This window comes from Delphinus delphis, chromosome 4 (genome assembly GCF_949987515.2).
Source record: "Delphinus delphis chromosome 4, mDelDel1.2, whole genome shotgun sequence".
NCBI classification, from domain to species: Eukaryota; Metazoa; Chordata; class Mammalia; order Artiodactyla; family Delphinidae; genus Delphinus; species Delphinus delphis.
In genome coordinates, this window is record NC_082686.1 from 134,569,263 (window position 1) to 134,581,354 (window position 12,092).

At 45.2% G+C, this 12,092-nt stretch overlaps 2 protein-coding genes across 4 annotated transcripts in view; one reads left to right on the top strand and one right to left on the bottom strand.

Annotated features, from left to right (window-relative positions):
- PLCL2 (phospholipase C like 2) overlaps window positions 1-8,994 on the top strand; it is a 193,389-nt gene extending 184,395 nt beyond the window's left edge. The window contains exon 6 of the mRNA XM_060011524.1: window positions 8,685-8,994. Within this exon, the coding sequence (XP_059867507.1) occupies window positions 8,685-8,864 (180 nt within the window). The 3' untranslated portion in view covers window positions 8,865-8,994. The remainder of the gene's footprint in view (window positions 1-8,684) is intronic.
- A 1,176-nt stretch (window positions 8,995-10,170) lies between these two features.
- Window positions 10,171-12,092, bottom strand: part of TBC1D5 (TBC1 domain family member 5) — a 538,071-nt gene continuing 536,149 nt past the window's right edge. For all 3 annotated transcript variants that reach the window (XM_060011527.1, XM_060011525.1, XM_060011526.1), the window contains one exon: window positions 10,171-12,012. In XM_060011527.1, the coding sequence (XP_059867510.1) occupies window positions 11,716-12,012 (297 nt within the window). In that variant the 3' untranslated portion in view covers window positions 10,171-11,715. The remainder of the gene's footprint in view (window positions 12,013-12,092) is intronic.

The following is a 12,092-nucleotide window of genomic DNA, read 5'->3' on the forward strand; positions in this document are numbered from 1 at the left end:
CTGGACCACCTGTTTTACTACTCTGTTATGGTCTAGGAAAAAATTCCTTCTTGTTGCTTCTTCCTATATCTAGAGTTGCACTATTACAATCATTGATCTTATATAGAACTTTATATCTGGTCAACTGTTTCAAGTCGCCTGGTCATCATTATTTTATCAGAGGCTCTTGTATTTGGTAATACAAGAAACAACAATTCTGTAAAACAGGCAATATACAAATAATATAGCCAGTACTATTAGCAAGGTCATAAGTTGGCGCAAATATCTCCTGGTTTCAGCCAGACTCCAGGAGGGGATGTGTTAACTTTCTTCTTTCCTGCAGCCATTCGCAGGTGGACTGGGTCAGGATGTTTCCTGTGAGCTGAACAAAGGTATTTTGGTTTAACATTCAAGCATGGGGACAATGTTTCCTGAGATGGACCATTATGTATACTTTAAGCGATAGGCAACATCCCTTTCATGATTAACTTGTAGCAAAAGCAGTAGAATACAAAGATTAAAGTAAAAGAAATGGATCTAATATGGAGTCAGATTTGTTATTCCCTATTACAATTCCCCACTGTCAGTGTCCATTCCACAATTGTGTGAGAAAGGGGTGACGACCGCTCTGGCTACTTCCTGCTGAACAGGGGCAGTGATGGGTGATTATGGAATGGAATTGATCAGCTTTCAGCAGGGAATATTCCTTAGAATCTTTAGTAAGTAGTACAGTTCTCTTTCCTTTTTTATCTACAATTATTTGAACCTGATGAAACCCTTTATTTAGCCCGTTTGTTGTCTGATTTGTCATTGGACTTGGGCTTTTGTTTCTAGTTCCTATACATAGCTATTCATCTTAACTTTCTGACTGTCATAACTACACTAGATTCCTGTACTGTTCAGGTGAACAAGATTAAACAAGTAAGTTGACTCACCTTCTCCAGCTATAATGAAAGGGCAATCTCAGTACTTATCTTCTTGAAGAGCAACCTTAAGTCTTCTAACGGTTTACAAACCCATTGCTCTCTAGGCCTTTCAGGAGTTGGACCATTTTCTGATGACAGTGGTGCTGCTTTAATCCCAGTGTGATGAATTCATGGCTTTACTCTGGCTAACGTGACAGATGAGTTTGTGGTAGGTAATACCACATGTGGTCCTGTCCACCTTGCAGTCAGCTGATGTTCAGGCACTTTATCTTTCCAGGCTTTAAGGAGGACTTGGTCTCCAGGTAAGAAAGGATGTAAGGCTACTTCAGTTGGATAGGCAGAGCTGTGGGAGGCAAACTCATGAGCAGAGGTTAGTATAGTGCCCAAAGTTTTAATGTAATTAGCAACAGCTAGCTCTTTCAGAGCATTTATAGATTCTCCCACCTGGGCAGACACCTGGAATGGCCTACCATACAATATTTCAAAGGGGCTTAATTTAAGTCTCCTTTTGGGAGCCATTCTGATCTGTAGTAGGGCAATTGACAAGGCCTTATCCCAAGTTAAATTAGTCTCTTGACACATTTTAGCAATGCTCCTTCCAGTATGTATAATCTCTGGCTACAGGTCATGGGGCATCTGATATTTATCCAAAGGTATATGGTTGGGATAAGTTTCAGAAATAAACTTAGAGTGTCCTTCTTAATAATGCAATTAAACTTTACAATTATGTAGCATGCCAACAAGGAACTGTCTAGGAAGTGAGTCTTAGACAATAAATGCAGACCTCAATTAACAGAATCAGAATTCGATATCCACTGAAATGTAATCTCTTTCTCTCTAACTATTACCCTCATTTTTCATCAAATACAGCCAAATTAAGATTAGTTTGTTTGCAAAATGAGTCTGGTTAATTGATCATATTGGCTCCTTTCAATTGGCTGTGTGGGAATTTTTCATAAGGAGTCTCAGACTGGAATTTTAAAAGCCCTCTCAGGGCCAGGAAAGCCATGCCAAGGGCTTTTCATAGATTTTGCCTTACAGATGTAGGTGAATTCCTCACTTTTTGAGGTCCCCAAAGTACCTCGAGATTTTTGCACCTGTTAGGAAGTACCCTTCCTAATTTACCTGATAAAGCTGCTGGGAACCTGAGAGTTTCCAGTATCTGGAGGGATCAGGTAGAGAGAAAAGATAAATGTTTCAATTGTGATTACAAAGGTAAAATCTACCAAATTGCTGTAAGTCATAATTAGCTTAAGGGGAAAGGTTTCCTTAAAACCAAAAAATTGTAACCATATTCATCAGTTTACTCAGTCCTATATAATTAATTCTTTTTTACTAACAGTTTTATGAAATCAGAGTTGCTATTAGACTTTTAAAATCTAGTTTAGCAGGACGATTGTTAAAAAGTCCTTTCTGTGACTCTTCTTAGAGATGAAGCATTTTGCAAAGCATCAGATTAACCGTCCATGAATGATAAAGGACTTAAAAAGGCAAGGTTAGAGATGTGATTATAATGTTTTTTGACAAAGAAGCTTAATGGGGACTTCCCTGGTGGCGCAGTGGTTAAGAATCCGCCTGCCGATGCAGGCGACACGGGTTTGAGCCCTGGTCCAGGAATATCCCACATGCCACGGAGCAACTAAGCCCGTGCGCCACAACTACTGAGACTGTGCTCTAGAGCCCGCGAGCTACAACTACTGAGCCCACGTGCCACAACTACTGAAGCCCGCACGCCTAGAGCCCATGCTCCACAACAGGAGAAGCCACTGCAATGAGAAGCCCGCGCACCGCAACGAAGAGTAGCCCCCGCTCACCACAACTAGAGAAAGCCCGTGTGCAGCAACGAAGAGCCAATGCAGCCAAAAATAAATAAATTAAATAAATTTAAAAAAAAAGCTTAATGAAGTTGTGACATACAGCATTTTAACCTGTGTACTGGCTTAAGTGATTTACTTTCTAACAACTGTGATTTTCTCTTTCCTGTAGCTTCTTGCTTCTTTTCTATTTAAAGACCTTTCAATATTTCCTGTAGGATAGGTTTAGTATTGCTGTATTCTTTTAGTTTTTGCTTATCTGAGAAATTCTTTCTCTCCTTTTCTATTTTAAATGGTAATCTTGCTGGTAGATTCTAGGTCAGATTTTTTCCCGTCCAGGATTTTGAATATATCTTGTCACTCCCTTCTGGCCTGCAGTGTTTCTGTAGAGAAATCAGCTGATAGCCTTATGGGGGTTCCCTTGTAATTAGGTCTTTCTTTGTTTTTCTCTTGCTGCCTTCAGAAGCCTCTCGTTATCTTTAACTTTTGCTATTTTAATTATAGTATGTCTTGGTGTAGGTTGGGTTTGGGTTTATCTTGTTTGGAACCCTCTGTGCTTCCTGTACCTGGATATCTGTTTCCTTCTTTAGGTTTGGGAAGTTTTCAGCCATAATTTCTTCAATTACATTTTCAATCCCCCTTTCTCTTTCTTCTCCTTCTGGAATCCCTATTACGCATAGATTGGCATGCTTTATATTAGTATCCCATAGGTCTCTTACATGGCTCTCGTTTTTTGTTTCTTTCAATTTGCCTTTCTGTCTGCTGTTCTGATTGGGTGATTTCCACCGTTCTATCTTCCAGATCATTTATTCGTTCTTCTGCATTATTCATTGCTATTCATTGCCTTTAGCTCAGCTTTCATCTCGGCGAATGAGTTTCCTGATTTCTCTTGGTTCCTCTTTATAGTTTCTACCTCCTTTTTACAGGAATCTGCATTTCTAGCAATAGGCCTTGTACATTTCTTCAATATTTTCATTGTCTCCTTTTTGAACTCAGTGTCTATTAGACTGAAGAGGTCTGTTTCATTGTTCTTTTGGGGGAATTCTCTTGACCTTTTAATTGGGAGTGGTTCCTCTGCTTCTTCATCTTACTTACGTTTCTCTTACTCTGTGAGTTTAGGAGAAACAATTGTCTACTGTGGTCTTGGAGGGCTGCTTTTATGTGGGAGTGTCCCTGTATAGCCTGCGTGCGTTTAATATTTTTGGCGCAAGGGCTGTTTTTGGTATGGATGTCTGTGACCTCTTTCCTCAGCGTGTGCTGACTGTTTGTGCTTGACAGGTGGTGGTGTGGTGACCAGAGTCTGCACTGGGTTGCTCTATGGTTGTCGCTGCCCCGTCAGCGACAGTTGTTGGAGCAGAAGCCCCCAGATCTGATTCTGAGCTGCAGTGTGAGATAGGTGGGATTGGAGCACTCCCTCTGGAGAGGAGCTGCTGAGTATTGCTTCGCCAGAGCTGTCCACAGGGGAGTGTGCTCTGTGGTGTCGCCTGGCTGGGCTCACAAAGTACACTGTTGTCGGCACTGCCCTCAGCCCCACCTCCGCTGCGGGAATGCAGGCAGTTGGCCCCAGGGTCCCTCAGGCACTGTGCTCACAAAGCCAACAGCACAGATCCCAACACGCCAGTCCACTGAAGTTGGGTACCAGAAGCACAGCAGTCATGCACCTGGGCTCGCCGTGGCAGCCTTGGAAACAGCCCAGGCTCTGCCTCCTTGTGTGCTCCCACCAAGCCCACAGCTGCTAAGGCCAGACCCACCCCAGCCACAGTACACCTGCTGTCCCGCTCCCAGAGCTCATAGCAGCAGCACCAAGAAAGAGGCTGCTAAGGGGCAGGCCCCGCCCCTCCCTTCACTCACCCCTTAGCAGTGGTGCTTCGCTTCTATGGCAGGCCCGGGCTTCTTCCACGTACACCCCTGGTTGCCACCCGTACCACACTCCCCAGCCCTTCAGGCTGTCTCCGTGTGGCCAGCCCCAGTCCTCTCCCTGGGTCTGTCCTCTGAAGCCTGAGGTTCAGCACGCAGCCCCTGCACATACCAGCAGGTGAGTGTCTCGGGCTGGAGAGTGCTGCGAGGTAGCTCGGATCCTCTGTGCTGGTCTCTCTTTTCTGCCTGCTGCCGACTACTGCGTTCTCCTCCGAGCCTCTGAAGCTCCCTTTCTGTCCCAGCTGATAGCCCCGCTGGTGAGGGAGCTTCTCAGGGTGTGGGACTCTTTCCTCTTTTCCAGCTCCTTCCCAGGGACACAGGTCCCATCCCTATTCCTTTTTAAAAAATCTTTCATCCTATCCAGTTATGAGGAGATATTTCTAGACACTTCTGGGTGTCTGATATCTTGTGCCAGTGTTCAGTAGGTACTCTGTGAGAATTGTTCCACACGTGGATGTATTTTTGATGTGTTTGTGGGAGGAGGTGAGCTCCACGTCCTTCTATTCTGCCATGTTGGTTCCTCCCCAACATTTTAAGATAACAACTAAAATTATAACATTATACCAGGACATATCCAAATTTCAGAAGCTTTCTATAATTTCTAGAATGTCTATATTAAAAAACATTTATCCATACTGTATAATCAGTCATTTGACAATGCTTCCCATGTAATTTAACATACCAAACAATCCTAGTTAGTTTAATATTTTTCTCTGAGATGCCTTGGGGGCTTGCCAAAGCATCCCAAAGTTAGCTGGAGGTCAAAATTTTTTATTTAATTAAAATTTGATATTTGGGAAGTTTGTCAAAAAGTTTCAAAACACTTGGTCAAATAAGATCATAGGTCATTGTGAGACAATACTTATTCCTTTACCAAAATGAGAAGAGATCTCAAAAGCAAATACAGATCACTGAAAGGCACAGAAACTCAATCTGGTATCAATGGCAGCATTCCAGGAAAACTTTGTCCTCTTACCAGTGAGAGAAAAAAATCTAGTCTTGCACCAGCTGACTTTTAATAATAAATTTCATTTACTTAAGTTAAATTCAGTCTAAACTTAGTCTGTCCTGACCATGCACAAACTCTTAGAGTTCCTTTTCTACAAACCTTCCATCACTTTCTGTATCCATATTATTTTGCCCCTTAATTCTCCTATCTAGAAACAACCAGATGAACTTCCATCATTTAACTTAATTTAGCACAACTCTAAAATTTCACGTTACCAAATATCTGGAGAGATCATTTACATCTCAAAGGCACAGGAAAAGAAATGCAAATTTCTCTTCTAACTACTTACATAAAACCCAGCCATCTTGGGCTATTTTTGAACTTTCTTTTTTTCCAGTTCCCAAATATCCAGTGAAGTTGAAACAAACAAATGACACTAATAGACAATAATGTATATCATCTGCTCACATTCACAAGCCTTATTTTCAGCAAAACGAGGAAGAAAGAATAGGATTTGGACTCAGGTACAGAGACACTCATTCACATACGTACACACCCCCCACCCCCACCACCCCGCCAAGATAAAAGCAATTGCAAAAGACCCACTCTGATACAATAGCTGAGCCGTTAGGGGCCATTGTTCGACAGATCTCAGGGAGTATTGAGGCCACACAATGTTTCAAAAAATATATTTTCTTTCATTTATGGGAGCACAGCTAAAGATCTCCAAGTTTTGCAGAAATACCCCAGGGGACTATAAGATGGAACAGAGCTCTGACCATCCATACCTAATTATTCACGATTGGTGTTATCAGATATCAAGCAAACAGCAGTTCAAATGGGTCTCTCAGGGTCATAGGTCCCTAGCCGCAAAACGGGAGAAACCCAGCCAATGTCCCATCAGAGATGAAGCTGAATAAATGACCAAGGCTAGTTCAAAAAAGGGAAAAATCCCAACCAATGCTCCACCACAGGCCAAACCAACACAATAGAGAAGGATACCCTGAAAAGAAGTGGAGATGGTCTAGTAAAGATGTAGGGCTTCCCTGGGGGCGCAGTGGTTGAGAGTCCGCCTGCTGATGCAGGGGACACGGGTTCGTGCCCCGGTCTGGGAAGATCCCACATGCTGCGGAGCGGCTAGGTCCCTGAGCCATGGTCACTGAGGCTGCGTGTCCGGAGCCTGTGCTCCGCAACAGGAGAGGCCACACCAGTGAGAGGCCCGTGTTCCGCAAAAGAAAGATGATGTAGTTGTAATGCTTAAAAAAAAAAAAACAACCTGATGGAATTTTGAAATGTTTTTTAATTTTATATATATCAACATTCTTTGAATAAATACTTTCTAAATTAAAAAAAAAAAAAAAAGGATACCCTGGTGTCGTCACACACGAGCCCAGCCTGCGCAAGCTGGAGCGACTTACCCCCCAGCGACACTGAATGTGGACCACAGCTCCGGACGTTTCTCCGTTCCGAACAGCCTTGTGCCGAGGGGTGGCCAGCACCTGTCAGGGATAGTCCCTCCGAGATCCGCAGAGCGAAGTGTACTGTGGCAGCTGCTGGGCCTCAGGGAAGGGGCTGCTTCTGGCTGGGGTCGACCTGTCATATGCACAGACTCGGCTGGCTCACCAAAATTGCTAGCAAACGCGTTTGTGTGCCCGACGCAGTGAGGCCAAACAATACCAAAACGTTGGAGTTTGGAGCAGAGAAAGGTTTATTGTAGGGTCACGCAAGTAGAAGGGTGGCTTGTGCCCCCCAAACCCTGAACTCCCCGAAAGGTTTCAGCAAAGCATCTTTAAAGGCCAGGTGAGGGAAGGGGGTCACAGGGTATGTGATCAGCTCATGCACAATTCTCTGATTGGCTGATGGAGAGGTAACAGGGTGGTGTCACAGGGGTTAACAATATCAGTGCTTAGGCTCCAGGAGGCCTGGGGGCTATGTGCTCAGGGTCATCAAGTAGTTAACATCTTCCGTTTGGTGAGGGGTTTTCACATCTGTGAAACAACTCAGGACCTGTGCACCAGATGCTGTTACCTGGGTGCTTCAGGGAGGAGCTAAAGCAGAGGAGATGGGGGAAGGGCCTGTCCCAGGAAGGCCCCATAGGGTCCCGCTCGGTTACATTAGTGACGGCAAAGTCTGCTGTGCCCCTGAGCAGACACCCAGGTGAGCCCTCCTGGATTGGGGACTTCGGCTCCAGAACAGCCCGGAAGTCCTCGTGGGCCCCAGACGTGCTGAGGTCCGACCACTCATAACTTGCATTCCGATTTGCATGAAAACAAAAAGTATTTGACACTTTTGTGCCTCTTTCAGACTCCCAAAGTGGTGTGAGTGTCCGCTTCTTTCTCTTGCCTCCACTGTGTGTATCGGGAAGAAAGGTGTCTGCTGGCCCTTTGCTCTCTAGCTCTCGGCCACGTGGCCACTGCACGGTGGTGGCCGAGGGCAGGAGAGTTTCTGTGGCCACTCACCTCAGAAGGAAGGCAACTGTTTTTCTCTGATATTTTGGCAAGAAAGCTTTGACAAAATTCACTGAAATGCAGAATCCCTGCTGTTTCAGCTCAGTAAGAGCACTGAATTGTGATTAATTTTGGATTCAAAAACTGCACAACACTAACAGATGTGATTTGAAATATTTTTAATGTATTAACAACTAGGACATCTTTTGTGGTCAGACAGTGTTTGTTGATTGGCCAAGTGTTGACAATGGCTGGTCACTGGCTCTGGTATTTTTGCATCTGCCAATGGTCATTCCTCTCCTGGCTGCTCCAGCCTCTCTGCCCCAACCCCAGGTGAGTGGCGGGCAGATCACCCTGGACATTCATCAAGAGCCCTGCCTGCTTGATTCCACGTATGTAAACATAAAGTACCCAGAAAACGAAAAGGACTGAAAAGGCAGCACACTCTTGGAGTCTGGCGTTGGGAACCGGGAAAACAAACTTGTTTTTTTGTTAAAATTGACCTATTTGGATTCAGTGCCGGTCAGAAATAAATATGCCCTCTTGCGGAAGCAAAATATTTCTATTTCAGTGGAAGACCTATATTGTCAAACTGTAACCACAAGTCATGTCTCATCTCTCAATGTCTAACTAACTGCATGTTTTATCACAGGGACAAGCGGATCTCTTGAAGTACGCCAAGAACGAGACCGTGGAGAACCTGAAGCAGATCCACTATGCGGCTGTCTCCTGTGGACTCAATAAACCAGGCACAGAAAACACCGACGTCCAGAAGCCGCGCCGGAGCCTTGAAGTCATACCCGAAAAAGCAAACGATGAAACTGGAGAATGAGGGCACCTTCTAGAGATGATTACAGAATTTATAACTCTAGGACCAATTGTAGCCAGATGGGACATTTGCTTTGCACTCAATAATGAAAAATAATATTGGAGATTTTAAAGCACAACTGGAATAGCTAATTGCCGTCTATTAAAACTGTGAATGTATGTAGCAACCCTGCGTGTGGAGGCAAATAAACTCTTTAACAAGAAATTCTCTTCCTGGCCCAAATATGCTATATTTGTATACAAAGAGATCATAACTCAGTTCCAGTGTGAACAGACTAGCCACTCTAGTTCCAGCGAGAAACAGACATTTTCCTAACTGAAAACAGTGTCTTAAGACGCAGATGGACTATATGGTCTAATTAGTATTTACTGGGAAAAAACTGAATCTACAAGTTTTACTTATGTATGATTGTTGGGGTCTCTGGGTTCCAGATGTTTTTGGAGGCGTGCCTGCTGAGCCATGGTTACAAAGGAGAATGTAAGTAGTCTTGAACTTGGACCGCCACTAGGTTCAAGGGCACTGCAGCTGGACGGACACTCCTGGCTGGAGACACCTGCTGGGTACACACTGTAAAGGCAACCAACCTGGAAGCAACACACTGGACATAGTTTTTCACTGTGTTAAGTAGTGGTCACATTAAAAAGGTATTTTATGATATTTCTCCAATAACAGTACGTGAATTTAACGAAAGTTTAACTTTTTAAACACTTCCAGTTCAAGATATTCTACTCTTAAGAAGAGTGGCCAGTTACTTGGTGAACAGCTTTGTCAAAAATAAGTTGCTTGTCTGGCTTGACATTTTGCTCTTAGTACATACAGCAGCCATGACTTTACATAGTGGCAGCTGTCTGTAAAACAACCCACACTGCGTCCCCCTTCTCAGCCTGTTGATTCCTGCCGTAGGGGAGTGAGCCTGGACATGGTGCAGACAGTAAGCCAGTGGCAGGTGAAGGGGCTGGAGCAGGTGCCATGCTCCACTGGCCAGCTGAGTCTTTAATCCAAGACTTTATTGTCCCAATCAGTGAAACTTCATGCTAGTTTAGAAAACCTGCTGGACACTGAAGCCTAATTACTGCTCCTCCCAAACCAAACTGCGCTCACATTTTGGAAGGGTAAAAGCTTTCTAAACCTTCGATAGCCGCTTTTCCATTTGTCCATATTCTTTTCAGTGACTCAGGTAAGCCAGATAACTCTGTGGAATCCCCAACTTGGCACCTCATTACTTCCTCACAGTTAGGGAGGTGGTCAGGCTGATATATTGAATTTATTTATGCCCAGACCCTGAAATATCCTTTTATAAAACAATTCCTTTTTCCAGTTCTTGTCATTTGCCTGCTGATCGTGTGCTTAAATTAAGGTATACCTCTCCACTGGTCTTCACTCAGTGTCATTCCAGTCAGAAAATTAAACGTCTCTGTTACTTGAATAATAGTGTGGTTTCCTGCTCACACCAGCCAGCAACCAGCCAGCAGCTTAGGCTCTTAGCTCTGAAATTAACTCTACGTCGGAAAAAAAAAACAAAAACAAAAATATGTAGAAAATAGTAAAGAATTAAAAGTAGATTTGTAGACTGAGAAATAAAATAATGTGTGATTTAGATTATGGCTAGCAATCCTTGAACTTAGCTGGCAAGTAAATCGCAATATTCAGTGACAATCCAGAAATCATAAAAAATGACTTAAAATATTATAAAAAATTGAAAAAAATTGCTACATTTATAGTAATGGCAGATCGTATCTAATATGTGACTTAAATGACTCTGAGACCAAGGCACCTGTCATTGGCTAGGGTTCATATAGGCTTTTAGAGTCAGCAGACTTCAAAAACGAAGGGGTCTATGAGATCATTCCATCTGATGTGTCCTTTCCCAGATGCAGATGTTGCAGACAAAAGCAATAAAATGCGGTGCCCGAGCTCACAAAGTCTGTCGGGGGAGTGACCCAGCCCAGGGTTTGCTCCATGTTTCCATGCTAAGAAAGTCAGCCTTCTTTTGACCCCTCTTTTCAAAGGGATAAGCCAAGCAAAGGAAGAAAGCAGGCGCACTTGCTGGGGAGTTGTTCCCCAAGTCGCAGTGTTTCTCCTCCTTGTCTAGATCCCACTCCAGGGAGCACTGTCTCCTTCAAGACGATGACCAAAATCAGCAGAGCACACAGTCATGGCTTATTCGTGGCTAAGTGACCCTCTTTTCTGACTGTGAAAGATTCTAAAGGATGAATTACAATTGTTTAAGGAGGGGCAGTGATGGCCAGAGTTGATGTGGTCTGAGGTTTAGAAATGTATTCTTTAACAAATGAAAAAAACTGGAACCGGCTGGCAGGTAAATATGATTCCTAAGTTTAGACCCTGTAACTATCTGGGAGGTTTCGTCCAGCCCTGGGCTCCACTAGTTCTAGTCCCTTTGGTTGCACCTGGCCTCTACTGTATGGCTTCCCAAGGGAGGAATGAAGTATGAAATAGGTTGAGATACAGATTTCCAGAGAGCGTGTTTTCTTGAAATCAGTTTTCCTATGCCTGATGCTCTGGGGGAGGGAAGATTTGAAACCCACTTCTTCCTTCTAGATACACCGGATGGTGTGGCCACACCTTCTTTGCTGGCGAGGAGAGGACAGAGCAAGTGATTCTAGCTGTGGTTTGGTCTTTTTGGACAGTTGAGTGTGATGCTGGGGACCTTACTGGCGGGGCCGGGTGAGCTACAGGGAAAAGCTGTCTGCATTTTGGGGAAGGTCTGCGTGCTCAGCGGGGCCCCTGCTTCTCTCCGCAGGTTTAAAGGGCTGCACCATGGCCACGTGCGCGCTGGGAAGAGGCTGGGTTTCAGAGGCGTCTTCACGGGGCTGCGGGGGTGGCCGGGCGGCGGTCAGAGGTCCAGGGGGCTCACGATGGTGAAGCCCGAGTCCTTGCTGTTGCCGCTGCTGTCGTCGTCGGGGCTGGGGCTGGAGCTGGGGCTGCCGGACGAGGCCGAGGCCGCGGCCGGGCCGGTCAGCGGGTCTGAGAACACCGGGGCGCGCCGGGCCGAGCTCCGGAGGGGCCGCGGGGCCTGAGCCTGGCCGACCGGGGGCGCCCTGGCGCTGCCCCCTTCATCGTCTTTGGAGACGAGGATGAAGTCGTCCATGTCGCCTTTCTCCCTGCGCCCCGGCGGCGCTGCTGAAGGGGCCTGGGAAGGAGTCAGAGCACAGCGGGGGGAGGGAAGAACCGGTGAGACGGTGAGATGCGGAGCAGGTTGGGGGCCCCACG